We start from the raw sequence: 25,664 nt of genomic DNA, 5'->3' as shown, positions 1-25,664 counted from the left end.
AATTATTTTAAATGAATACAAACACGTGCTGTATATTATACACACACACACACACACACACACACACACATAAAATTAAATTTAAATCCTTTAATAGTTAAAAAAAAAAAGAAGAAGAACAATTCTATGATTTTTCACTATGAAAATGCTATGATTTTTCACAAGGCATCAATGGAACAAACATAATTTCTGTAGCAGATATATTTGTTAATAACTCACCAGTCAGAACGCCGTTCTTCTCATTGGGCTCTCTCCAGCTGACTTTGAGAGAAGTGTCTAGAATCTCAGTGAAGCTCAGGTGACCCACAGCACCAGGGGCTGAAAATACAGGCCAGAGATTAGACTGTGAGACCTTCACAGGTACAGTATACCTGGAGATGTGAGTGTGGTTTCCATTAAAACCAGGGTCAGAGGTCTTCCTGCTTTCACTGGTTCTTGAAATTGAAAGCCCTGAACATCAACAACAACCATGTAAAGTGTGAAGGTGTGTGTGCTGGAACAGGAACTCACTGTCTTCATGAGTGCGCAGACGTCGTGGAGGACTGCGAGGACCGTCTCCTGGTGTGGTGAAGCAGAGCACAGAGGTGAAGTACTCGGAAAACTTCTTTAAGCCGGTGATGTGGCCCACATGCACACTGTCCTGGAAGTTTGGCCGAACCGTCACTATTTTCATCTCATCTTCCTTTCCTGGCTCCCATGCTAACAGCTAAAAAGAGCGAGAGATTAATACATTATCCAGTTTTGGATATTTATTTACTTGGACTTACTTTTTTATACTTTACTTTTCTTTCTTTCTTTCTTTACTTTACATTTTATGTTCATTTTTCAATATTATTAATTATTGTTTTGTTTCCTTCTTGTTTTGAACATTGTCTAGCTATCATTGCAGAATTTATCAAAATGGACAAGACCAATAATAATGGTTTAAATCAAGCATTTTAAGTTGATTATTATTGTCTGGGTCACAACAGTGAAATAATAATAATAATAATAATAGTAAAACAATTAATAAAATAAAATAGTCCTAATGCTGCATCCTCCAGAATGGAAAAGAGCAATATAATGCTTTAGTCAAGCTGTTTTTTTAAAGCTAATTTTGATGTCTGGATCACAGTAGTTAGTTAGTAAGTGTGTTAAGTAAGCAAGTAAGTATGTTAGTAAGTAAGTAAGTACATAAATAAATGAATAAAATAAAATAAAGGCTGCATCCTCGAGAATGGAGAAGACCAAAATAATGTTTTAGTCAAGCTATTTTTAAGCTATACTTTTAAGCTAATTCTGATGTCTGGGTCACAACAGTGAAGTAAAATGATAGTAAATAATAATAATAATAATAATAATAATAATTAAATAATAAAAACAAAACAAAATAAATAAATAAAGCTGCATCCTACAGAATATATTTTAGCAATATATAAGCAATATATTTTAGTCAAGCTATTTTTTTTTTTTTTTAGCATTTTAAGCTTATTCTGATGTCTGGGTCAAGTAAAATAATAATAATAATAATAATATGTTTGTGTATATATATATATATATATATATATATATATATATATACACACACACACACACACACACACACACACATATATATATATATATATATATATATATATATATATATATATTAGAGGTCGACCGATAGTGTATTTTACCGATACCGATAGCTAGGTTGGACCACACTGGCCGATACCGATTAATCAACCGATAGTTTTCAAAATGGATACTGAAAGAAAGCTAGTGCTTTACTATTTTTTTTTAAAAAAAGCAGCAACAGTACTGAACCATACTTTGTAAATGAATAAAAATATTAATATTATTTACTATATTGATCATTAAAGTTATTTCAGTTTGCTAATGTTAAAAGAAGAAACTTTAAAATTTTAAAATGTAGCCTATTAGTAGCTAATAGTGAATGTTGAAATGAAAACACTAACAAGGAACAATACTTCTACAGTTTTCATTAATGCTTCGAATGGACTCTTATTGTTAAGTGTTACCATTTAATTTCAACAGTCATGCTTAAAGATGGCCATCTTTAAATATCTACACAAGGCCATAGCATTAAAATTACATACATATGGATATTGTATGTGTACTCACATACTTTATATGCCTCTATTTTTTAACACTTGATAATTATCTAATCAAAAAAATTGTCACACATCGGGCAAAAGCGCAGCGCTGCGTCCAGGAGAACTCAGAGGTATCACACACACACACACACATCCCAGACACTTTGCGTTCAAATCAAGTGGCGGTCTAAAACAATTTATTTAATCACCAAACGGACATAAGTTTGCTTCAAGAATGAACAATGTGGCATAAATGAGTTTGAAGTTCGGCATTTAAAAAACAGAGCAAGCGGAAAGAGAAAGTGCGATCTATTACAGCTTTCTATATGAAGCATACAGACTTTATTAGAGCCACAGAAAGACAAACGTTTTTCTGAAAAATGCACAATACATAATTTATAGTCAAGGTTAAGTCATTAACTGACAAATATAATGTAATTTAATAGAAAACTATGTGAATGGCACTCTGTTCCGCGGCAGGCTTTTCTGTCGGCTGTATTTAAATGCGCGTCTGGAGTTTCCCGCCCTGTGCAGCGCTCAGTGTCACGTGTCAAAATAAACAACACGTGCTGTCAGTGATTTCAGCCTCTAGAGGCCGCTCTCGTACTGTATAATGCCAGCGGACCCTTCTCAGCCACTTCAGCAACGGTTGCAAACCGGAAAACTATCGGCATGGATTTTTGCCGATAACTGATAGTTGTGGCAATCAACTATCGGTGCGGATTAATCAGCAAAACCAATGAATCGGTCGACCTCTAATATATACACACACACACACACACACACACACAGAGAGAGCTTGGTAGTAACTGATTACATGTAATCTGGATTTCGTAATCAGATTCCAAAAATTAAGTACTTGTAATTAGAGTAAATTACATTTTAAAATACTCGTAATCAGACTACAGTTACTTTTTTATGGATTACATGATTACATATTCACACAATAGCAAGACATTATTCATAATTCATTGATTCTCCCTAATTTCTCTTTTACATCTTTTACATTTTCCTTTCTAAAATAGCCTAGCGATTATATACATATTATATATGTATATATAGTCCAGTTTTGTGGACTTTCACACAAAGATCAGTCATTAGTCGGGTGGCGACAGCATTTGAACACTGGATTTACAAAAATCATTTCAGGTTTAAGAAGGGTTTCAACATTGCATCAACCACTGATGAGCACATTCATTTTTATTTGAATTATTACTCTGCAGGTTTTTTTAACCATGCACTGTAAAAAGTGAACATGTGCAGTTGTTGCTTTGAGGAGGTATTTCTATCTGATACTACATACAATTCTAGTTTTGTTGTTGTAACCTAGTTCAACCAAGATTATGTAACACAGAACAAGAGGATGTTATTTTAATTAAATCCAATATGTTGACCCAACACACAACTTCCAATAAAGCTCAGAAAAAACACATTCAAAACACACACACCTGCTCCATGCTGATTAGCGAATTTTGGTTAAATGAGAAATTATGACTTGAAGTTATTATATATTTCAAGTTGCAGCAAAGTGCAAATCACAATTGACAGCACTACCCTCTAGCACAATGGTAACCACGGTAAAGAAAATAAAAAGTAAAAAAAATAAAATAAAATGTCACATGAGTGTTTGTAATAACTTCCTTTTGCGATCACATGTGGAATTTGCTCGTTTACTGTTGTTAAAATATGCTATTTATAGCCTATTATATCACTGCACAAATTAGCATTTCAGATGTACACATTCAACTAAAAAAAAATCACATACAGACCATATCCTATCGTAACCGTGTGTTTATTATCTTATATAATCTATAGTGGCTGTTGTCATGTTTATTTCGGCTGAAACTCACGTTGTTTGTGATGTTACAACTGCCTCTCTGTTCTTAAGTTGCCAGGGATACATTCCAAGTATAATACACATTAGTAAAAGGATCTATTTTAATTATTATTTGTCTATATACACTTTGGGCGGCCGCCGTACATTATAAAAGTAGCCCAAAAAACCGCAAACCACGGCTCTGTAATTTTTCCCGCGACTGTATTTTCAAAATATCCCACTTGTGCAGCTGCCCATTTCCACCATCAGGGCAATAAATAAGAATTTCCAATCAAAATAAAATGTTACGAAACTGCCTGGAAGAGGACGTGTCTATATCGTCCTAATGCATGGTGAGAAGGAGAGTTTGAGTGGCTAAAGACTCTCCAAGGACCACAGATGGAGAATTGCAGAAAATAGTTGAGTCTCAGGATCAGAAAACCTTAAAAAAAAAAAAATTGTCAAACAACACCTACATCACCACATATTGTTTGGGAGGGTTTCAAGAAAAATTCTCCTCGCTCATCCAAAAACAAACTCCAGCATATTCAGTTATCAGACACGATTGGAACTTCAAATGGGACTGGCTTCTATGGTCAGACGAAACTAAAAAAATGAGCTTTTTAGCAGCAAACACTCAAGATGGGTTTGGTGAACAAAGGGATAAAAAGTACCCCATGTGTACAATGAAATATACTGCTTTATTTTTGATGTTGTGGCCCTATATTTCTGCTGGAGGTCCTGGACATCTTGTTTAGACACATGGCATCATGGATTTTATCAAATACCAACAGATAAAAAAATCAATAAGTGACTGACTCTGTTAGAAATCTTATAATGGGCCATGTTTGGATCTTCCAACCGTACAATAATCCAAACACAAATCTCAAAAACAACACAAAAATGGGTCACTGAGCACAAAACTAAGCTTCTGCTGGCCATTCCAGTCCTCTGACCTGAACCCTGTAGAAAATGAGTGAACTGAAGAGAAGAAGCACCAACATGGAGCTGGGAACCTAAAGGGTCTGGAGTGATTCTGGATGAAGGAATGGTCTCTGATCTCTTGTCAGGTGTTCTCTAAACTCATCAGGCATTATAGGAGAAAATTTAGAGCTGTTAAACTGGCAAATGGAGGTTTCAAAAAGTATTGAATAAAAGGGTGCCGTTAATTGTGGCCAATGTGTATTAGAGAAAAAAACATTTATTTCATAATGATATTTCCCCCAATTTTAAATTCTTATTATCCAATGAAAGATTAGATTTTTGTGAATTTTTTTTATAAAAGATCAAAAGGATTAACAATGCAGATTATTTTTCACAGCCTTCTTTGATCAAATTTACCAAGGGTGCCATGACTGTATATATTAGTGCTGTCAAACGATTACGCCAGTTTCACACCGCAAGCGTGAGCGGCGCGTGAGCAGCGCGTCAGCGTAACTACAGCGTTGCTGCAGCTGCAAACTCGCCAGAGTATTCACACTGGAAGCGTTTGTTCAGCGTCACAGCAGCGGCTCCAAAGCGACATATTTCTTTACAAAGACAACTATAAATTTGTTTTTAGAAGTTGGTCAGTTACAAACTTGAAAGTTTTGAAGTCTTGGGGATTAGCGTGTAAATGGTCAACAACAAAAACATCTCCTATCATGTTGTTTCAGTCATACTCAAATATAGAAAGTGCTGTTTATACTTTTTTTTTTTTTTTTATTATTATAATTTTTTAATAATATATACTTTTACCCATATCTCCATTTCTTATAGAAGCTGTCAATAATGAATGAATAATGAATTTATTATGTAGGCCTACTGTATATACTCCATTGTAACATAAGATCCTGAGCAAGATGAATTGTTCATTGTGAGTTTGATAATGCTTTAAGTTATAATTTGCTTATGGCAATTAAAAATGAAAAACAAGTTAAAATGGGTAAATATTCTATACATATTTTTAATTGTTCATTTTCTTTCCTGACATACTCCAATTCGTCTTAAAACACACTAGACATGCTTATTCTGTGCATTTTTAGCACATTTTGTGTGAAATCATATTTATTTTGTCCATCAAAAGTGTGCTGTCACTTTAATTGAGCGTGAGCGGCGCAGCAAAAATAGACTCGGCGCCGAAACCATCGCTGCAGCGCTGCTCACGCGACGCTCCTGCTCGACGCTCACGCGCTGCTCCTGCTCCCGGTGTGAATGCACTCATTTGTTAACATGGGCGCCGAAAAAAATATGCGCTGCTCACGCGCCGCTCACGCGATTTATCCGAAATAAAAGTTTTTGTTTACATAATATATGTATGTGTACTGTTTATTATATATATATATATATATATATATATATATATATATATATATATATATAAATACACACACATTCAGTATATATATTGAAAATATTTACATGTATATGCATTTATATATTTATATTATTATATTTTATATAAATATATTTAATATATAAATTTAAAATTTTTCTGAAATATATACATGCATGTGTTTGTATTTATATATACATAATATATGTGTGTACTGTGTATATTTATTATGTAAAAACCCTTTTATTTTGGATGTGATTAATCGATTGACAGCACTAATATGTATATGAAAGAAAATAAGAAGGAAATAATATATAAAGAAAGAAAGAAAGCAGTCTAAATATGACATCTTCCATAACCTGCATAACCTAGAACTGGTGTGCAAAATTGAACTGCACTGACACATATTTTGTGGGCATGTTTGCACCAATGCCTAATTTGCATAATGGTGTTCAAATAACACTATCAGAGCGCTAGATTAGTAAATAAATTCTCCACTGAGAATGGCTGAACGGTCACAGATTTCATCCCTTTTCCCAATACTATTGTGGATTATTTGGCATTTCAAAGTTTATAGACACTTGAAACTCTCCTCTGAGGGCACTAAAGAGGGAATGAGAGTTATAAGATTGTTCTCCAACGAGTCCACAGAGAGAAGAAAAAGCCTTCCGACAAATATTCTCTCCAATCCCAGCTGTTGTTGTCTGGGACCGAGCCTAAACCTGGCTAATAAGCTATTAAGACTAATGTGTCCGGCTGACTGTCTCCATTTTGTAATTGTCCTAAACAATTTTTTCCGCAGACAGTCTGGCTATAAAGAAGCAGAATGACAGGAGGATCAATTCCGGATCTCTCAGCAAAAACGAAAACAAAGGAATGAGAGTAGTGGAGCTGAAAGAGACCTTTGGCTACCCTCGCATGAAATCTCATCAACAAACTCAAAAACCTAAAAATAAAAGCTGCGTTTAATGCATTTTCAGCAGCTCAGGTCTGAGTGCAGATTTATTCTCATTCCTTCAGTGTTTACCTTGTAGCCCTGGTTAATGCCGTTGATGAACTGCGGGTTCGGGGCTGTCCAGGTGAAGCGTATTGTGGTGGAGTTGACGGGCTCTGCTTTCACATTGCCTGGAGCGATGGTGGGAACTAGTTGACAGGTAAAATGGAAAATGGAAGACAGAGACGGAAACAAATGAGACTTCTTTTTTTGGTAACACATTTCGGCTGCTAAACCCCAGAAAATTGATGGAGAAGATTCATTAGTTCTGACTTAATATAAGCAGTGGTATTTTAAAGGAATAATTACTCAACTATGCCTCATATTGTTCCAAAACACATACATTGTCATTTTTCCATGGAAAGCAAAAGGGGATTTTTGAGAATTTTTACACTGCTCTTTACTCAATGACAGTTCACTGTGACCTCAAACTTTGATTTTCAGTAAATAACAATTCAAATTTTGGTCTGCTACACAAAACTATTGTATAATTTTGAATTTAGTGCACGAGTTGCATCAAGTACTTTTTTGTCCTTTTGAAACCAACATTTCATGGAAAGGAGATAAGAGAAGACTTTGCAGAAATGATCCGTTCATGAAAAAAAAACTAAAACAAAAAACAAAGGTTTAAAATAACGTAATTTACTAATAATTATTAGCAAGCATTTCTTGATATCTTATTCCTTAAAAAGTAATACAAAAAAGTAAAGTCAATAATACAGTAAAAACAATAATATTGTGAAAATGTTGTATAATTTTAAAATATTGTCTTCTATTTTAATATACATTTAAAAATAAAATTTATTTCTGTGTGCCATTTTTTCCTGGTTTTTTTTTTTTTTTTTCAGCCATTTTTTTCATTCTAATATATTAATATGATCTGGTGCTCAAGAAACATTTATTATTATTATCAATGTTAAAAATAGTTCTGCTGCTTATAATTTTTCTGCAAACTGTGATATATTTTTTTCAAGATTGTTTGATAAATATAAAAGTAAAAAAAAAAAAAAAAACTGAAGTAAAAACCTTAAGTTGTTTTATGAATGACTTTACTGTCATTTTCAAATATTTTAAGAATAAAAGTATTAAAATCAATCAATCAATTTTATTGATCCCAAACTTTTGAATGGGATCTAAACCTCACCTCCCTGGAGTGTCCACTCTGTAACTTTATGGGAGTAAACACCCAGTCCAGCTCCGTTGTATGCCGCCACCTCAATTTCATAATTAGTCCAGATGATGAGATCCTCCAGCAGCAGGTTGGTGACATCAGGGTTAGAGATATTTTTATACTGGATATCCACAGGCAGACCGGTCAGACGATACCTGAGATTAGCAGATGGTCATATTGTTACTGTCAAGGACAGATGCAGAGATTTTCTGATCTTAGCAGACAGAAAGCTTTGACAGAGCAGAGAATTTCCCCCAAGATAACCCTCTCTGAAGTGCTCTGATAAGCATCTCTAAGAATACACCTTGTCATTTACTCTTCATAATCAGATCTGTCTGTTGGTTTTTGTACAGCAGTGCCATCTGTAAGCAACAGAGGGCGACAGAGAACCACTCTAGAAATTCCATAGCATTCTGTGTGTTTTCCCTGAGCTGAGCTGAGGACTATATGGGGCGACCAAGGTCAGGTACCATTACCTATGTTTGCAATACCAAAAACGGCCTTCAGCTTTCCTCAATGATGAACCGGAAAAATATATAAATAAATGAACAAAAAGTCCATTTCACTATCATCACTGACAGCAAGGAAAAAGCCCTGAAGTGCTCAAATCCTGAAGTAGCCTTGAAATAATATAATACAATCAAATTCACCCACAAACCAGCTGTGGGGAAAGAGAATCAAGACCGGCTGGAAAAGAGTCGTATTGGCATGGCCTTGGAAAAACATATTACAAAAGATTAAGAGTGAAATAAGTGTAAAAACAGAGAAGGGTTTAAGATGCTACAATACCCCAGACATGAGTAAACATGTCTCACCGGATGATGTATCCTCTCAGGATGCCATTTTGGTGGCTTTCTGGTGGCGGCTGCCACTGAATCATGATGGACTGGTTGGTGCGGCCACTGGCAATAACGTTCTGAGGCGGAGCGCTGGGTGGCTCCTCTGGAAGAGACACCCTGAAGGAAAGAAGATAAACACAAGCAAGGATCAACCAATATGGATTTTTTGATGGCCAATATAAAGCTGATATATAACACTATTTAATTTAAAGGTAAATGAAGAAATGTATATTTATTTTACAAAATATTAACTAAATTAGAAAGAAGAATGAAAATGACGCAATACAAAAAAAAAAAAAAAAAACAGAACTTCTAAATTCTGTAATCTTATTATAGTATTTTTCACAAATAAACAAATAGTTATAAACTCAAGTATAATCATAATCATTATATACTGGTAAATAAATTTTCTCATAGACGAGGTAATGATATATTTTTTTACCATTAACATTCTTTGTTTAATTTTTTTTTTTTTTTTGGAATAATTAATTAATAAAGATGAAGTTGAAGGTATTCTCAATGCTGTCAAAATAAAAGTCCCACTTCTGCCACTTAAGATGCCAGAAATAAGAAAAAGCCAAATATGGGCCGATATATAGACCCTTTTTGCGCCGACGTCACGATTACGTCACCGCGCTAGCTGGAGGCAAAACAAACGGAAAACTGGAGGCGGCCCATTCAAACCAGCGCAGATTCGGCTACATGAGGAACTTAAAATATCATCTTGTTGTGATGTTGGATGCAAGAATCTATGTAGTAAAGGCTCCAATTTGAAATTTTAACGCATACCTGCTGCCACTCCCAGACAAAAAAACCAACGACAGCTGTGGTTAAACGAGATAAAACGAGCGGACTGGACAGAAACTATCGCCAAAATGCTCGCGTTTGCAGCGCACACTTCTTATCAGAAAAGGTTAAATAAAGTATTGTCTTTTGTTGTTATAGATTATGGTTTGTGTTACTTGTCTAAAGATTTCTTATGCATTTCACAACTATGAAATAATGTCTGTGTGCATGTGTGTAAAACAACAAACACCATGTATATGCTTAATCATCTGTAATATATATTGTTGTGATTGATAGTGGCTGGACTTTCTAAGAACTTAGTAAGAAAGAATAATCAAATACAGAAAGTTCAAAATTAATTTCTGGAATTTTTATTTCTAGAAAATATTCACATCTTCCTTTAAATGTACTGTATGTAAAGTATTGTAAATTTAACTTACATAATTTACAGGATGAATATATTTTAAAATAACTATTTGGCCATGATAAGTTACATACATCTTCAAATAATATATCATCACATTGAATGTTTAACTTTTTGTATTTTGGCCCATGCAGTTCACTCTCATGTAACGTTTAGCTGTAAAAATAGCCTGCTGAAGTTGAAATGTACATCTTCATGACTAGATAGACACAGGTGAGTTTCTCTTTACTACTAGTTAGGTTTCTCTAACGAGTCACTCAATCGGAGATAACATTAATCCTGTCAGATCGTCCATCCATGAGCCAAGGGGTCGGCCAATCTGACTTTGTCCGTTAAAGTTAACTTATTTAAATAACAGTAATGGTCCTGCACAGTGAGTCACTTTACATATGCAGGTAAAATCGGATTTTCTCCAGCCATTGTTAAAAAAACAAGGTAAACAAATTTCATAGCTAGCGTTAATGAAGCGGTCAGTGGAATCTTTCTGCCTCCAGCTAAGCCCCGCCACAGAAAAACGTCACATTGTTTACTAACAGAAAAAGGGTCTATTGCCTTCACCGATATATCGGTTGACCACTAAACAAAATATTAAATTTAAAGATTAACACAAGATAATAATTAACATTATAAAAATGCTAATATAACATTATAAAATGTTGTCTAATATAAATTAAGACCAGGAGCTTCAGATGTAACCAAAGTCTCTTTCAAGGAAAGTCAGTTCACAGCAAAAAAGCAATTTCAAATCAGCATTACGGACACTTGTATTGAAAACTTGTATTGAAGCCAGTTTCTCCTATTCATTGTAATGCAAATGGTTCATCTCTGATACATACTGTCTGAGATGTAATATAGTCATAATCAGTGTTGGGCACGTTACTTTAAAAAAGTAATTAGTTATAGTTACTAGTTACTTCTCAAAAATAGTAACTAAGTTAGTAACTGAGTTACATCATTATAAAAGTAATTAATTACCAGGGAAAGTAACTATTGCGTTACTTTAAAAAAAAAAAAAAGTTCAAATATGTCAAATAATTTGGATGCCCCCAATATTAAATGAATGAAATGGACACTAAATAGAATAAATTATTATTATAAAACATTGTACACTAATATATTTTAATATTTCTGTGGGACGATGTGAGAGACACCTATAAAATTCAATATATTATTGTAAATATTATCAACTAATTATATATATAAAGCTTATGTTTGTAAAATGGCACAGTTTTTTTTTTTTTTAGTTTTTTTTTATATCTGACACTTAGCATCAGTCAGTCAAGCATTATAATCTGATATTATGATAATTTAGCATTATATGATTATATAACTTTAGTAATTATTTGTCATGTTGACTGAACTTAGGACTGGTGGTGGTGTTTAATATATTTTTTGTCATTTAGTTTTTCGATAAAAAAAGGAAAAAAAACCCCTAAAAATAATACTGATAAGATAACAAAACCATTACGAATTCTACTACTAATAACAATATAAAACGCACTAAGGATTAATGAGCTGCTGGGTTCATGAATATTAATCACGTTGTCTGCGTTCGCTCGAATTGATTTGCTGAAATCAAAACAGGGACGATAATAGGTGAGCGTCAGCCAATGAGATTGTCGTTTGTTTGTAAGTTCCGCCCACTACCAGAGAAACCGGTGTTCTGACGATTTGTGCTACCCGCTCGGATTGTGCTACTTCCCATTAAAAAGGTATCACAAATCGATAACGAAAAATGCAACCTATCAGATTGTGCTACCAGCATCTTATTCATGTGGTTTGAGGATTTTTTTAATGTCTACCCCTACCCTAAACCTACCCTTAATACAATGCGAATATATTATTGGTAGCACAATCTGATAGGTAGCATGTTTTGTAGGTACACCGGCAGTTCTTTAAAGTTGAAGAATTCCAAAGGAACTCCGTTATTTTGACAGGAAAATACAACAAAGAATATCGTTTACATGTAGCGCGTCAATTCTGCATGTTATGAAAGACTCTGTTGCTCTGTATTTTCTTTGCGCCTGTGAGACAAAGCGATGGCAAGCCGTGCGCCTTCACACTAGAGTTTACGGTATGTCAAATAGCTACAACACTGTGCATCCATTCAGAAAAAACAGAAAAATATAATGATAATAATATTAAAAATTATAGTAACGCCGCATTTTATTGTCAGTAACGGTAACGGCGTTGTAACGGGGGAAACAGTAATTCGTTTGATTACTCGTTACTGAAAAAATAACGCCGTTAGTAACGCCGTTTATTTATAACTCCGTTATTCCCATTACTGGTCATAATATGATCTCTCTCTTTTATATAGGCTGGTTTCCTCCTGTATATTCTGATTTGAGATTATCTTGGCTAGAAGCTTTGTCTCAAACCTCGGGAGAACTAGAGGGATTTGTGTCCGTTTTGATGGGGGCATTTGCTGAATGTCTAATTTAAGTGTCGAAAAGCTTTCTTTACACGCCGAGGGCTTTGATTACACTGATCCTTGGAAGATACACTGACACACATCCCAGAAAAATACAGCCATGTACACACACAGCGTTCAGACAGATAAATCCTCCTATAGACACTGTCCCGCGAGAGCACAGGCAATTTTCACATGCTGTGACAGAGTGATAGAGTTATCTTTACGATCAGACAGGGCACAGCTGTAATACTCGGCAGGCTTTAGGACCCTGCGATCCGCTCACCGCTCAGTCTCCTTGCTGAACTGGCCCTTGCCAACGTCGTTGACGGCACACAGGCGGAACTGGTATGAGCGCGCCGGGATGAGCCCGTTGACCGTTACAGCAGTCGACTCCGGCTCAATGTTGGCCAACAGGACTGTCCAAGGAGCATCTGTGTAGAGCAGATAATGAAGAATACATAATGAGCTAGGTGAAGAACTAAACCAACATTAAAAAAGAGGTTTTGCATAGGACAATCTTCTTAAGGTCCTATGAAGCCACTGAAGAGCCTTTCAAGTTCAATGGTTCTATGTACTAGTAGTGCTTCAAAAAACCCAGAAGGTCATTCATCAGTATGGTGATATGAAAAATCTGCAACGTAGCACCAATTACTTTTTCATGTTTGTTTGTTCGCTGAACCCTATAATAAATAATAATATTAAATAGTACAATAAATACTATGGTCGTTGTTTGTGTTATTATTATTATTATTATTATTATTATTGTTTATTAGCAGTAGTGGTAGTAGTATTAATAATAATAATGATGATGATGTTATTATAAACAAGTTATTTGTTCATTTTATTTTAATGAAATTAAATAATAATAAAAACATTTTATTATTATTATTAATGTTGTTATTATAAACAAGTTAATTGTTGTTCATTTCATTTTAATGACATACAATAATAACAACATTATCATTATAAACAAACATTTGTATTCATATTACAATATTATTATTATTATTATTATTATTACTACTACTACTACAATCAATTAATAATAATAATAATAATAATAATAATAATAATAATAATAATAATAATATCATTATTATGGAAAAATATTTATATTCATATTAAAAACATTAATAATAATAATAATAATAATAATACTAATACTAATAACACTCTATTTCACATTATTATGACTTTCAGAACATCATCATTGAAATTCATAACAAGGTAACTACATTAATGTCACAGAACTTGCCCAAGATTAATGATCCACATATGAGGTCTTTACTCACTGTTTTCAGACACTTCCAGAATGTAGCGGATGAGAGGACTGTTCCCGTCAAAAGGTTTGGCCCACGTCAGGTTTATAGCTCTCTTCTCTGTGGTGCTTAACACTGCGCTGGGGTTCTCAGGGGCATGAGGCAACTGCCTGTGGGTAATATGTTATTTAAAATGGAAAAGCGTGAGATAGTCCTGACTTTTCATGGCCATTTAATGTGCACTCCATGAGGCATTATATCTAATGTCTGAATAAAACAAGTAGAACCATCCATGTTAAATACAATATAGTTGTCAAGTTTTAACAACATCATTGAATTTAACAAGAAGCTACAACATCTCATCAACAACTGTAAATGCAACATATACATTAAAGGTGCCATAGAATGGAAAACTGTATTTACCTTGGCATAGCTGAATAATAAGAGTTCTGTACATGGAAATGACATACCGTGAGCCTCAAACACCATTGTTTCCTCCTTATGTAAATCTCATGAATAAAAAAGACCACTGAAAAATAGCTGAATCAGAACATAACACCGACTATGATGTAACAGTCGGGATCACTAATAGTTATGCCCCCAACATTTGCATATACCCGCCCATGTTCTAGGCCAGCCGCCAGCCAAACAATCAGAAGTTCTGCAGGTATTGTGACGAAACAAGCGAGGACAACAGTGAAAATGGCAGATCATGGAAATAAATGTTATGTTCCAGGCTCTGCAGGGGATGTGAAGTGCAGGGAAGGGTTGGTGTCTGTATTCAGAAAGGCACGGAAAGAAAATAACGTGTTCTAATAAAATAACGCGAGCCACTAAAGGGACATGGTTAGCTGCTTGCTAGCGCTAGCCTGTTACATAGCAGTACATAAGATTTCACTTACCACGTAAACAGTGTAAGGAGAGATGACTGAGGATGATGGCGAATGATTTACAGATCCTGACAAGCATCTGATCTTGTAAAATGTGTGGTAAGTACTGCCGCTCCATAGTATAAACAGAGTTCGTGTGATCCCGAAACTCGAAAGCGAAAGTAAAAAGCGATCGTGCATTTGAAAGCAGTTTCAGTGCCCCGCATATTAATTGCAATTCCCTGATGCCCGCATTTTATATACAGTATAATTACCCAACGATATAACTGCGAGAGAAAGTATTGAAATATATATTTTCCTCCCTGTGTTTCCTTCCTGCTCTGTGAACTACTGAAATGAGCCGCACTGTGAAACAGCCAATCAGAGCAGAGCTCAATATTATTATTCATGACCCTTCCAAATAAGCCAATAACAGACCATTTCATTCTAGGGAGAAATCCTAGGGTTGTAAATGCACATGTAAAACCATTTCTGGAGATTTTTTGCTCTTACCTAAGCCACGTACCTTCTATGCAGATATCAGAGAACAATTTAAAATATTGCATCAATACATTCTATGGCACCTTTAAGTACAGAATACCACTTTGTCTTTATCCTTTCTTTATATAAGACATGTAGAAAAAAAGAGTTTTAAGAGAATGGGAATGTTAGACAGTGGTGAAACGTGGAAATGAATGAGTGAGTATAAAATGACTATAAGATTACTGCAATCAATAAGAGACATGAACATTACACAAAAAAAGAAAGAGACAGGGTGAATCACAATACGTTTGATACATAAAAAGAAAAAGATGAAGATGAACAGAAATAAAAAAAAAAAAATTAGGGCAGACAATAACTGCTGTGCTATTAAATTAAAAAATGGAGGCAACGAGACAGAAAAAGAGGCAGAATGAGTGCAGGTGATAAACAGGGATATTGAAAAACTGAATGAGATACGATTCAGAGAGCAGGGAGAGAACAAATCAAAAAGAAATGATCAGAAGAGATGAAGGACTGCGTGGCTAGGGAACAGAGCACAGAGGATGATGGAAGTGTGTTTTCATCTCTGACCTCACGCGTAAGTGCGCGCTGCGGGAATCATTGCCGCCCACCGATGTCACTCTGCAGGTGTAAGTGCCGATGTCACCTGACCAGGTCTGAGAGATGTGCAGCGTCCCATTGACATCCAGCCGCAGTCGAGGCAGAGACTGAGGGATGATCACCTGACCGTCTCTCTCCCAAACAAACCTGAATGCACACACAAACACCAGCAATAACAACAGTCAACAAATATCAGTTCATTTCGAGACCATTATTGTGACCATCATTTTTAAAACCATTTATTCATTTATTCAATTACAGATAACATCAAATCCAATACAATGCTTTTTCTAATGCGACATATTTCTGAGTCAAACAGAACAATAAGTGGAAAAATTATACAGCGGGACTTAATTGGATGCATCTGGGTTTGATTTGATTGGGAAAATTTAGGTTACAATTTAGGTTACCCTTCACTACTTCAATCCTCTACATCAAAAATCCCTTTTTACTTGAACATATACTTGAACCTGTAAGCAACATATTAGAAGTCACTATAAACACCCTAGCAAACGTATATCAAAAGACCTAGCAACCATCCAAAACACCCTAGGAACCACTTAGTAATGCCCTAGCAACAACAACACTCCATCCATCTTGTAAAATCCTAGTAACTATCTAGAACAGTCTAGTATCCACCAAGTTAACAGCCTAGCAACCACCCAGAACATTCTAGCATCCACCTAGCAATGGCCTAGCAACCAAATACACTAAATCCATGTAATAATGGCATAGCAACCACCTACAACGTTCTAGCATCCACCTAGCAACACTCTAGCAATGACCCAGACTGTTCTAGCATCCATCTAAACCCCCTGAAACCACCCAAAACAAACATTTTTTAAAAGGAAAATATTTGATAGTATAACTGACTGTATTAACAATGATTGATTGTATCATTTCATTGACTGCAAAGCAGTAGTTCCTTTGTGCCGCTGGTCTGGCAGACATGGTTACCGTATGACACCTGTTTGCTGTATGAAGCAGTGTATTTAACAGAGCGCCTCCACATATTACATTAATCACAAAGACACTGTACAGAGTTCAGGGAACTTCCAAGGTCACGAGAAGCTTCTAAAAGATGTGTCCAAGCTCTGCGTAATCGATAAGACTCTCACACACACGCTGGAAACAGATACGCATTCACAAACACTTGTGATTAATTGCATCATGGCCTGGCTTGTTGGAAATCCTTTTACTGCTGCTATCAATTACTGCTTCCATCCAACACAATTACCCTTCCTTCTCATCCCTCATTCTTTACGAAATAAGCAAAAAGCCTCCATGGGTGTTCGGAAGGAGGTTAAGGAGGACAGAAAGACAAGGAAGAGGGAGGCTGACTGAATCACTGAAAAAAAAAAAAAAAAACTCTCTTAAAAGTCATCACTAAGTGAAATTCAGATTCTCATTGAGAGGAACTCTGGAAGTTTGCAGGTTTTTAATGAGAGTCTGAATCTGCTGTAATAGAGGACAGTTGAAGCTGTACACTTCCAACTGAGCACACTGGGATTGCAGGCAGATTCAAAGGATTCTGGGGAACTATATGGGGGTTGTAAATGTTGAGATAGTGTAATGGCTCATGATTTCACGCTGGTGCAGCATCATTAACGCTAGACGATTTTATCCATCAGGATTTGAATGCCGTGAAACATGGCAGGCTATGATATTACTAAGGCATGCCTCACTATCACTAGTGCTCATACTCAGGGTTAAGCATTTTAACCACCCTTGCATTCCATTCCTAGTCGGATGTGAGATATTCCTACTAAGATATTCCTAGGTGCTCCATTGCCAACGCGGTTTAGAAACATATACGCAAGCAAAACGGCTATGTTACCGTTAGCTTACCGTTAGCTTACTGTTACCGTTAAATTGGGGATGAGGAGTTACATGAATGTATAACTGAAGAGATCTGACCGTCTTCAGATATTTTCTTTTCCTCTAATCTCTGTTTAATGCCTGTTAAGGCCTTTTCACACTGAACGCAAAAAATTGGCACTTTTGAATGATAACAATAGATCCTTATTGGGTTATTCACACCAGGCGTGATTATTTGCTGTCTATTAATGAGCAGCGTTTGATGTTAAATCCATATACAAGAAACATACCTGAGTAAAAATGTATTGTTGGTCAGCGCTATCTAGCATGCTGGCGTGAATTAGCAGAAACCGATCAATCGTTTTGTGTAAAAGCATGTTTATAATTGCAGCGCTGCTTTGTTTACTGCGGCAACCAAGGAAACGCTATATTGCTGCTGTTCCATAAGCGCCACTTTGTCAGAAAGTGAAGTTGCACTTTCATTCAGTCGTCTGCAGTTTTTGGTTTGTGCAGGTGTCTTATGTAGCATCGTTTCACAAATCTAAAGTCAGACAAGTCTGTTTTTGCTTTAAATCTTAAAATTATGCAATTATTATGAAATTATCTAATTCAAAAACAACTGTTCATGCTACATGTATGTTACATCTTTGTTTGGATCTATGTAAACATCTAGCTAAATAATATTATTTTTCTCCATCCACTTGGTTGAATTAGCATAAAAGTCGTTTAAAAAAATGCAAAACATTTTGTGTTTACAACAGTTATTTGCAGTCAAGTGTATGTGGGCCGCACCTGACTGAGACGCTGGGGTCATGTGTCACACCGCAGGTCATGGTGGCTTTTGTTCCTTTGATGACGCTCTGATCCTGAGGAGGATTAGTGATGCGTGTACGTGCTGTTTGATAAAACAAAGGAAATGCACATCAGTATATGCCCAGGTGTATGACACAAACATGCAAACACACTTAAACATGGACATCCTAAAGTACAAAGATAGTCTGTGATCTATACACTTCAAAACACACACACACACTCACCCCAGACCACGAGGTCGGCCGAGGCCTCGTCTATGCCACGGGAGTTGCTGGCCATGCAGGTGTAGGTGCCGGCGTCTGATATGTGGGAGGGGCTTATGAGTAAACTTCCTGACTCCAGGAGAGTAAACCGCGGGAGCTGAACTGAACCGCTTGCCAGCACTCGTTCTCCTGTGGAGAATAAATAAGTGTCATTTTTGTTACAGGCTTAATGTTAGTCATGCATCTTGGTTAATATAAACCAGTTTAAAAAGTTGCATGACAAAAATAAATATATTATTATATTGTAATATTAAAATTATTATTATACTTAAATTATATTATTATATCAATATAATTATTATATTGATATTATATATATACATATTTTAAATGTATATACTTAACATATTTGTCTTAAATCCTGTATATACATGCATGTGTGTGTATTTATATATACATAATAAATATACACAGCACACACACATATTATGTAAAGAAAAACGTTTGTTTTGGATGCGATTAATCGCGATTAATAGTTTAATCTTTAATGACATCTTTATTAAACTATCCAGTTTAAGCTTACAAGATCTGCACTAACAGACTTTCAAAAAAACTGAAAGAACACAAAATCTCTTTTTTAGAGGATTATTTTATTGCTAAAGGGTAATAAAAAAATCTGTCAATACTGTGAAAAGGATATTGAGTGAAGGTTTCAAGCTTCAGAAAGGACACAAAGGCACTATGAAAGTATAATAAAGGTGGTCAATATGACTTATGTGCTATATTCCAAGTCTTCTGAAGTCTCGTGTGAGAAACTGCCTGCAATTTTAAGTTATGATGAACTGAATGTTTCCTTCTAGTGAGCTGCAACTGATTCATTGAAAAGCTTTTACTCAAATAAATGATTTGTTAACTAATCAGACAGCGTTATACCAAAAGAGCTAGGACGATGTTTCAGTGGAAGAAATGACTTAAATTTGTGTCTACTGCTCACACAAAACTGTTGTATGGTATCAGGGCACTTGGAATAAATGCTGAGGAGTCATATGGACTACTTTTTGTGCTGCTTTTGCATCCTTTTTGAAGCCTGAAAGCCTCAGTTCCCGTTCATTATAACTGCATGGACAAGAGGGACCAAGACAATTCCTTTAAACTTCTTTTGTGTTCCACAGGAATCATCATATGGGTTCGGAACGACAGACGGGTGAGTAAACAATGACAGAATTTTCATTTTTGGGTGAACTAATCCTTTAAAGCCACAAGAATGCTTGTTTACTATCCTTCTGCTCTGGCATGAAACCATTCTCCTCTAATTTGTCGATCTTCTATACAATTACGTCCTTACAAAATCGTAATTTTGTGGCAAACAATATCTTATATTTCAGATAGTTACGGTTAAAGATGTATTTGAAGCTTCTAAAATGACTTTTATTAAAACTCGAAAGCGAAAACAGCAGACGTAGTCTGGCTACTCAAGAAAGCTGATAACATGTTTAGGGAGTTTTAGACACTCTGCTTTCTGTCATGCTTAACAACACCCTTTTACTGTGGTAAAATGACAATAAATTACAACCCTGAGTGGATTACTTCTTTAATATACGCCTATGGCTAAATGTCTGAAATAATTAAAATTGTTTATGTTTTTGTCTTATGTTTGAAGATACAGTACAGCAGTAATATTCTGAAATAGTATTACAATTTAAAAAAAATCTGTTTTCTATTTTAATAGATTTTAAAATTTATTTCTGTGATGGCAAAGTTGTATTTTCACTGATCATTACTCCAGTTTTCAGTGTCACATGATCCTTCAGAAATCATTCTAATATACTGATTTGGTGCTTAAGAAACATTTTTTATTATTATTAATAGTATAAGCCTGAAAACAGTTTTTGCTGTTTAATATTTTGTGGAAACCATAATATATTACCTTTCAAAAGTTTGGGATAAGTAAGATTTAAATAGAAAGAAAGACAGAAAGAAAGAAAGAAAGAAAGAAAGAAAGAAAGAAAGAAAGAAAGAAAGAAAGAAAGAAAGAAATGGCTACTTTCATTCAGCGAGGAAGCATTAAATTGATCAAAAATGACAGTCATACAAGACATAATGTTACAAAAGTTTTTTTTCAAATAAATGCTGTTCATTGAACCTTTAAAACAAACAAACAAAAAATTACACTAATAATAAGAACCATTATTGATAAATGAGCACCAATAATAATTGATAATAATTCACCACCAAATCAGCATATTAGAGTTTTCATTATAGCAATGAATTACATTTTACAATATATTAAATCTTCAAAACAGTTAAAATTGTAATAGTATTTCACAATATTACTGTTTTTACTGTATTTTTTATCAAATAAATGCCGCTTTGGTGAGACTTATTTTTAAAGGGATCCCTGGGTATTAAGACATGTATAGCTTAATATAACGTAAATGATGTCTCTTATTTAAATATGCAGTAAAAAAAAAAAACATGAAAATGTATGTTATTTTAAAAAATCGACATCGTTTTTGGACTATGGGGGGCGCCATTATTTTATGTGCACAGTACATTCTGCGTCGATGACGTCAAGTGGTTGCACTCAGTGATCTACTGGCGCTTATTTCTATAGTCTTTGTTTTTTTACCACAACATTACTCAGAATACACAACTCAGAAAATAAAATACTGATACGATACCACATTGTGTGGCTTTTGGTTGTAATTTCCAGTCAAATGGCAACAAGAGAAGCGATGTAAGACTTCACTGCTTTCCTAGTGATAAGAAGAGGAGAAAAGAATGGGAAGATGCCTGTGGATGAATAAAACTGACAAAAGACCCACTTCTTTTTTTCTCTCCACTTTAGCCCTGATGCCTTTGAGTCTTTAAGTAGACCACAGCTACCGAAAGAGCTTACAATCTGTTAGGATGTAAACATCCCGACGCTAATCATGACGCGCGGCCGCTAGAGGAGTTTCTCAGCGCCGATTTCCCTCGAGATCCGGGGCGTTTACACTCCTTGTGGGGAAAAATCGATGGTACAGCATTTGGTTTAAACCTATACTTATATCCATCGCCACCTGTAAGCTCTTTCAGTGGCTGTGGTCATCATATCAGTATTTTATTTTCCGAGTTGTCTATTCCGAGATGTGTTGTGGTAAAAATAGCAACAGGTAGTGCTAGCAGGTCACCAAGTGCAACCATTTTACGCCATCAGAATAATAGCGCCCCCCCCATAGTCCAAAATATGTATAAAACGATGTGATTTTTTTAAATAACATAAATCTTTAATGGGTTTTCTACTACATATTTCAGTAAGAGACATCATTTACGTTATATTAAGCCATTCGAGTCTTAATACCCAGGGATCCCTTTAAAACATCAAAAAGTCTTGCGGACCCCAAACTCTATTGTACATACATAAAATATATATCTATTTTTAATAGTGGTGGGCCGTTATCGGCGTTAACGTGCTGCGTTAACGTGAGACTCTTATCGGGCGATAAAAAAAATATTGCCGTTAATCTATTCTCAAAGTTGGGTTGGGAGCTGAATCTATACTACGCAAGCTATGATGACTTTCACCTTGATATTTTAGCGCGGATGTTTACCTAGCCGAATAGCACTGTAGGGGGCAAGAACGAGTCTTCGAACCTGTGTGTATGCGTGCTAACATGGATGCAGCTATATGAAGCCGCCGGGTTTGCTTCAGGGGAAATTTATTTTTAAGAAGCCAATGGAAATCGGCAAGTCATTTCTGTCTCTACCTTACATGGTCGCGCTCTCTGTATCGCGCGCACAGCGGAGTTCCGCCCAGTTCGCACACACACACACGCACACACACACACACACACACACACAAACAAACGTAAGCGCACACACAAGTGGGCACACTCCCACTCCTATTTGTAAATATTAAGCCGCAAAACGTCTATTTAAATATGACTTCTGTGTGTCTCTGTGTTAATGTATGGCGCAGAAGCACGGGTTTGTTCACTACTCATACAGAAGACCGCGTGACGCTTGCGGCGATAACGTCTGTCGTCTCACTAAATGAGGACATAAATACATGAACAACATCTCCAGAACTGCTCTGAGAGTCACTTCATGAGCATTCGAGCGTTTCATTTGAGAAAAACTATCCTCACGGCAACCCGTCAAAATAAAAGTTTGGTTTCACTTGAAGACATTGGGCAGAACGTAATAGGCTACTACTACTAAAACTATTAAAACCTTATCTTTAAGGAATAATCATACAATGTCTTCAATGTTATTATCAATATTAAATTCTTGATGACTGCTAGTTGTTTACTTATCTACTTGGCAGAATTCAAATGAGCCATTTTAATCTAGATTAATTCCAAGATTACAGTGAGATTAATCTAGATTAAAAAAATTAATCTATGCCCACCACTAATTTTTAATGTAGATTTGCATAATAGTAGCCTATGTCAAATCATTTTCATGCCTGATGACATCTGAACAGTATAACATGTCAATGTGACATTGCAATAGAGTGGCAGAAAATAACCAGCCACAGCAGGTAAAACAGAGGAACAGAGAAGCGCTGAGGTGAAGTGCAGCCTGGGAGCTGACACTTTGTAGTTGTTCTTCTGAAATGTGAGTGGAGACAATGAAGGATGTGTTCTTCACCTTTCTGCCAGGTGATGGCAGGACGGGGCGCTCCTGAGGTCTCACAGTGCAGGATAACTGACATGCCGTCAATCACAGTGCTGTCGGAAGGCCCTGCCGTGATGTTCGGTGCTATGCCTGTGAGAGAAGCACAGCGACTGCATGAGAAACAGAGACGTACAACGGCACACGCAAGTTCAAACACCTCCTCGCTTTCGCAAGCACTGGGAAATCACACAAAACTCGATTCACGCGGATCAAAGCCTGGCTTAGAAACCAAGCAAGTAAAGAAAACAACAGAATGAAAGCAGGTATGAAACAAAAAGTTGAACAACAGAAGAAAAAAAACAGTTCACTGGGAGATGTAGACAAGCAAGTTAAATTGGGATTTTGGAGGTGGGCGAACAAACAGTTCCTCACAACTTCCAGATCGGTTGATAATACGTAAAGGATTAGTTCACCTCAAAATTTAAATTGTGTCATTATTGATTCACCCTCATTTCATTCTAAACCTATATGACTTAGGAGAACAAAACCTTATATGTGACCCTGGACCACAAAACCAGTCATAAGGGTCAATTTGTTAAATTTGAGATTTATACATAAACTGAAAGTTGAACAAATAAGCTTTCCATTGATGTATGGTTTGTTAGGATATGACGATATTTCAATCGATAATAGCCCAGTTACATTTGGTAATCTATATGGCCCAAACACAGACGACCCATCTTTTTCAAAACTTATTTTCCTCCATTCAAATCTTTCTAATTGTCCAGTCATAATAGCAGGTGATTTTAATACAGTTCTCAACCCAGCAATAAATCTAGTTTAAGTAATAAATGCATTTGGCAATCTGCAGAAACCATAAAACAGTTCACAAGTGATTTTGGTCTTGGCGATAGTTGGCGATTACAACACCCAAATGCTAAAGAATACTCGTTTTTCTCACCAGTCCATCACTCATATTCCCGTATTGATTTCTTTCTCACCAGTAATTCTATCAATCCATCCAATTGTCATTAGCGACCATGCTCCAGTAACATTAAAATGGAATAGAAGTGAACCTCATAAACCTGCTACCAGATGGCGTTTTGACATATCTCTTCTGGAAGACCCAGATTTTGACAACTATTTTAAAAGAGAGTGGGCACTCTTTCTAGAAATGAATGACACCCCTGGATCATCTCCCTCTCTTGTGTGGGAAACAGGAAAAGCAGTACTAAGAGGGAAAATAATCTCATGTTCCGTTTACAAAAAAAAAAGAAGGAAAAAGAACAAGAAACAGAATTGGAACAGAAAATTAAACAATATAAATAACCCAACAGAAGAAACACAAAATAAATTAAGAGAATACAAATTCTAATTAAATGCAATAATCAATAAACATACTCAATTCCTAATTTCATCATAGTAATAAATCTGGTAAATATTTAGCAAATCAAATCAAACGAAACAAGGAAAAAGCAACAATTTCAGTTATTACAGACCCAGCAGGAAAATCCAATACACCAACTCACCGGAAGAAATTAACTAGGGGTGTCAACGTTAACGCGTTAACGCATGCGATTAATCCAAAAATTTTAACGCGTTAATATTTTTTTTACGCAAATTAATCGCTTGATAAGGTTTGACCCCAACTTCTTCCCGTCATCGCAGCGTGGAAGGTTATCTATCATTGTGTGATGAGGGTACAGCGAACCAGTGTTGCCAGGGTAACGGCACAAGTGGGCTATTTTGAAAATACAGTCACGGGAAAAATTACAGAGCCGTTTTGGGCTATTTTTTTAATGTACTGCGGCCGCCCAAAGTGTATATAGACAAATAAAAATTAAATAGATCCTTTTACTAATGTGTATTGTACTTGGAATGTATCCCTGACAACTTAAGAACGGAGAGGCGGTTGTAACATCAAACAACGTGAGTTTCAGCAGAGCAGCAGAAATAAACATGACAACAGCCACTATAGATTATATAAGATAATAAACACACGATTACGATAGGATATGGTCTGTATGTGATTTTTTTTTTTGATTAATGTGTACATCTGAAATGCAAATTTGTGCAGCGATATAAAAGGCTATAAATAGCATATTTTAACAACAGTAAACGACCAAATTCCACATGTGATCGCAAAAGGAAGTTATTA

General features: G+C 35.6%; 1 protein-coding gene across 8 annotated transcripts in view; it reads right to left on the bottom strand.

Annotated features, from left to right (window-relative positions):
* The window catches only part of sdk2b (sidekick cell adhesion molecule 2b), a 341,245-nt gene that overhangs the window by 38,448 nt on the left and 277,133 nt on the right, over positions 1 to 25,664 (bottom strand). For 7 of the 8 annotated variants that reach the window (XM_058794072.1, XM_058794075.1, XM_058794074.1 and 4 more), the window contains exons 10-20: positions 23,540 to 23,656; positions 18,926 to 19,093; positions 18,681 to 18,783; positions 16,041 to 16,217; positions 14,131 to 14,267; positions 13,122 to 13,269; positions 9,189 to 9,329; positions 8,347 to 8,528; positions 7,236 to 7,351; positions 511 to 706; positions 220 to 318 (exon numbers count right to left, since the gene is read on the bottom strand). In XM_058794072.1, coding sequence (XP_058650055.1) covers positions 220 to 318; positions 511 to 706; positions 7,236 to 7,351; positions 8,347 to 8,528; positions 9,189 to 9,329; positions 13,122 to 13,269; positions 14,131 to 14,267; positions 16,041 to 16,217; positions 18,681 to 18,783; positions 18,926 to 19,093; positions 23,540 to 23,656 — 1,584 coding nt within the window. Of the gene's footprint in view, positions 1 to 219; positions 319 to 510; positions 707 to 7,235; positions 7,352 to 8,346; positions 8,529 to 9,188; positions 9,330 to 13,121; positions 13,270 to 14,130; positions 14,268 to 16,040; positions 16,218 to 18,680; positions 18,784 to 18,925; positions 19,094 to 22,653; positions 23,257 to 23,539; positions 23,657 to 25,664 lie in introns of those variants that run through there. The other variant, XM_058794080.1, reaches the window with a different exon arrangement.

The sequence above is a fragment of the Onychostoma macrolepis genome, chromosome 12, assembly GCF_012432095.1.
Source record: "Onychostoma macrolepis isolate SWU-2019 chromosome 12, ASM1243209v1, whole genome shotgun sequence".
Taxonomy (NCBI): domain Eukaryota; kingdom Metazoa; phylum Chordata; class Actinopteri; order Cypriniformes; family Cyprinidae; genus Onychostoma; species Onychostoma macrolepis.
The sequence above is the reverse complement of the archived record's forward strand: the minus strand, read 5'-3'. Positions and strand labels throughout refer to the sequence as shown.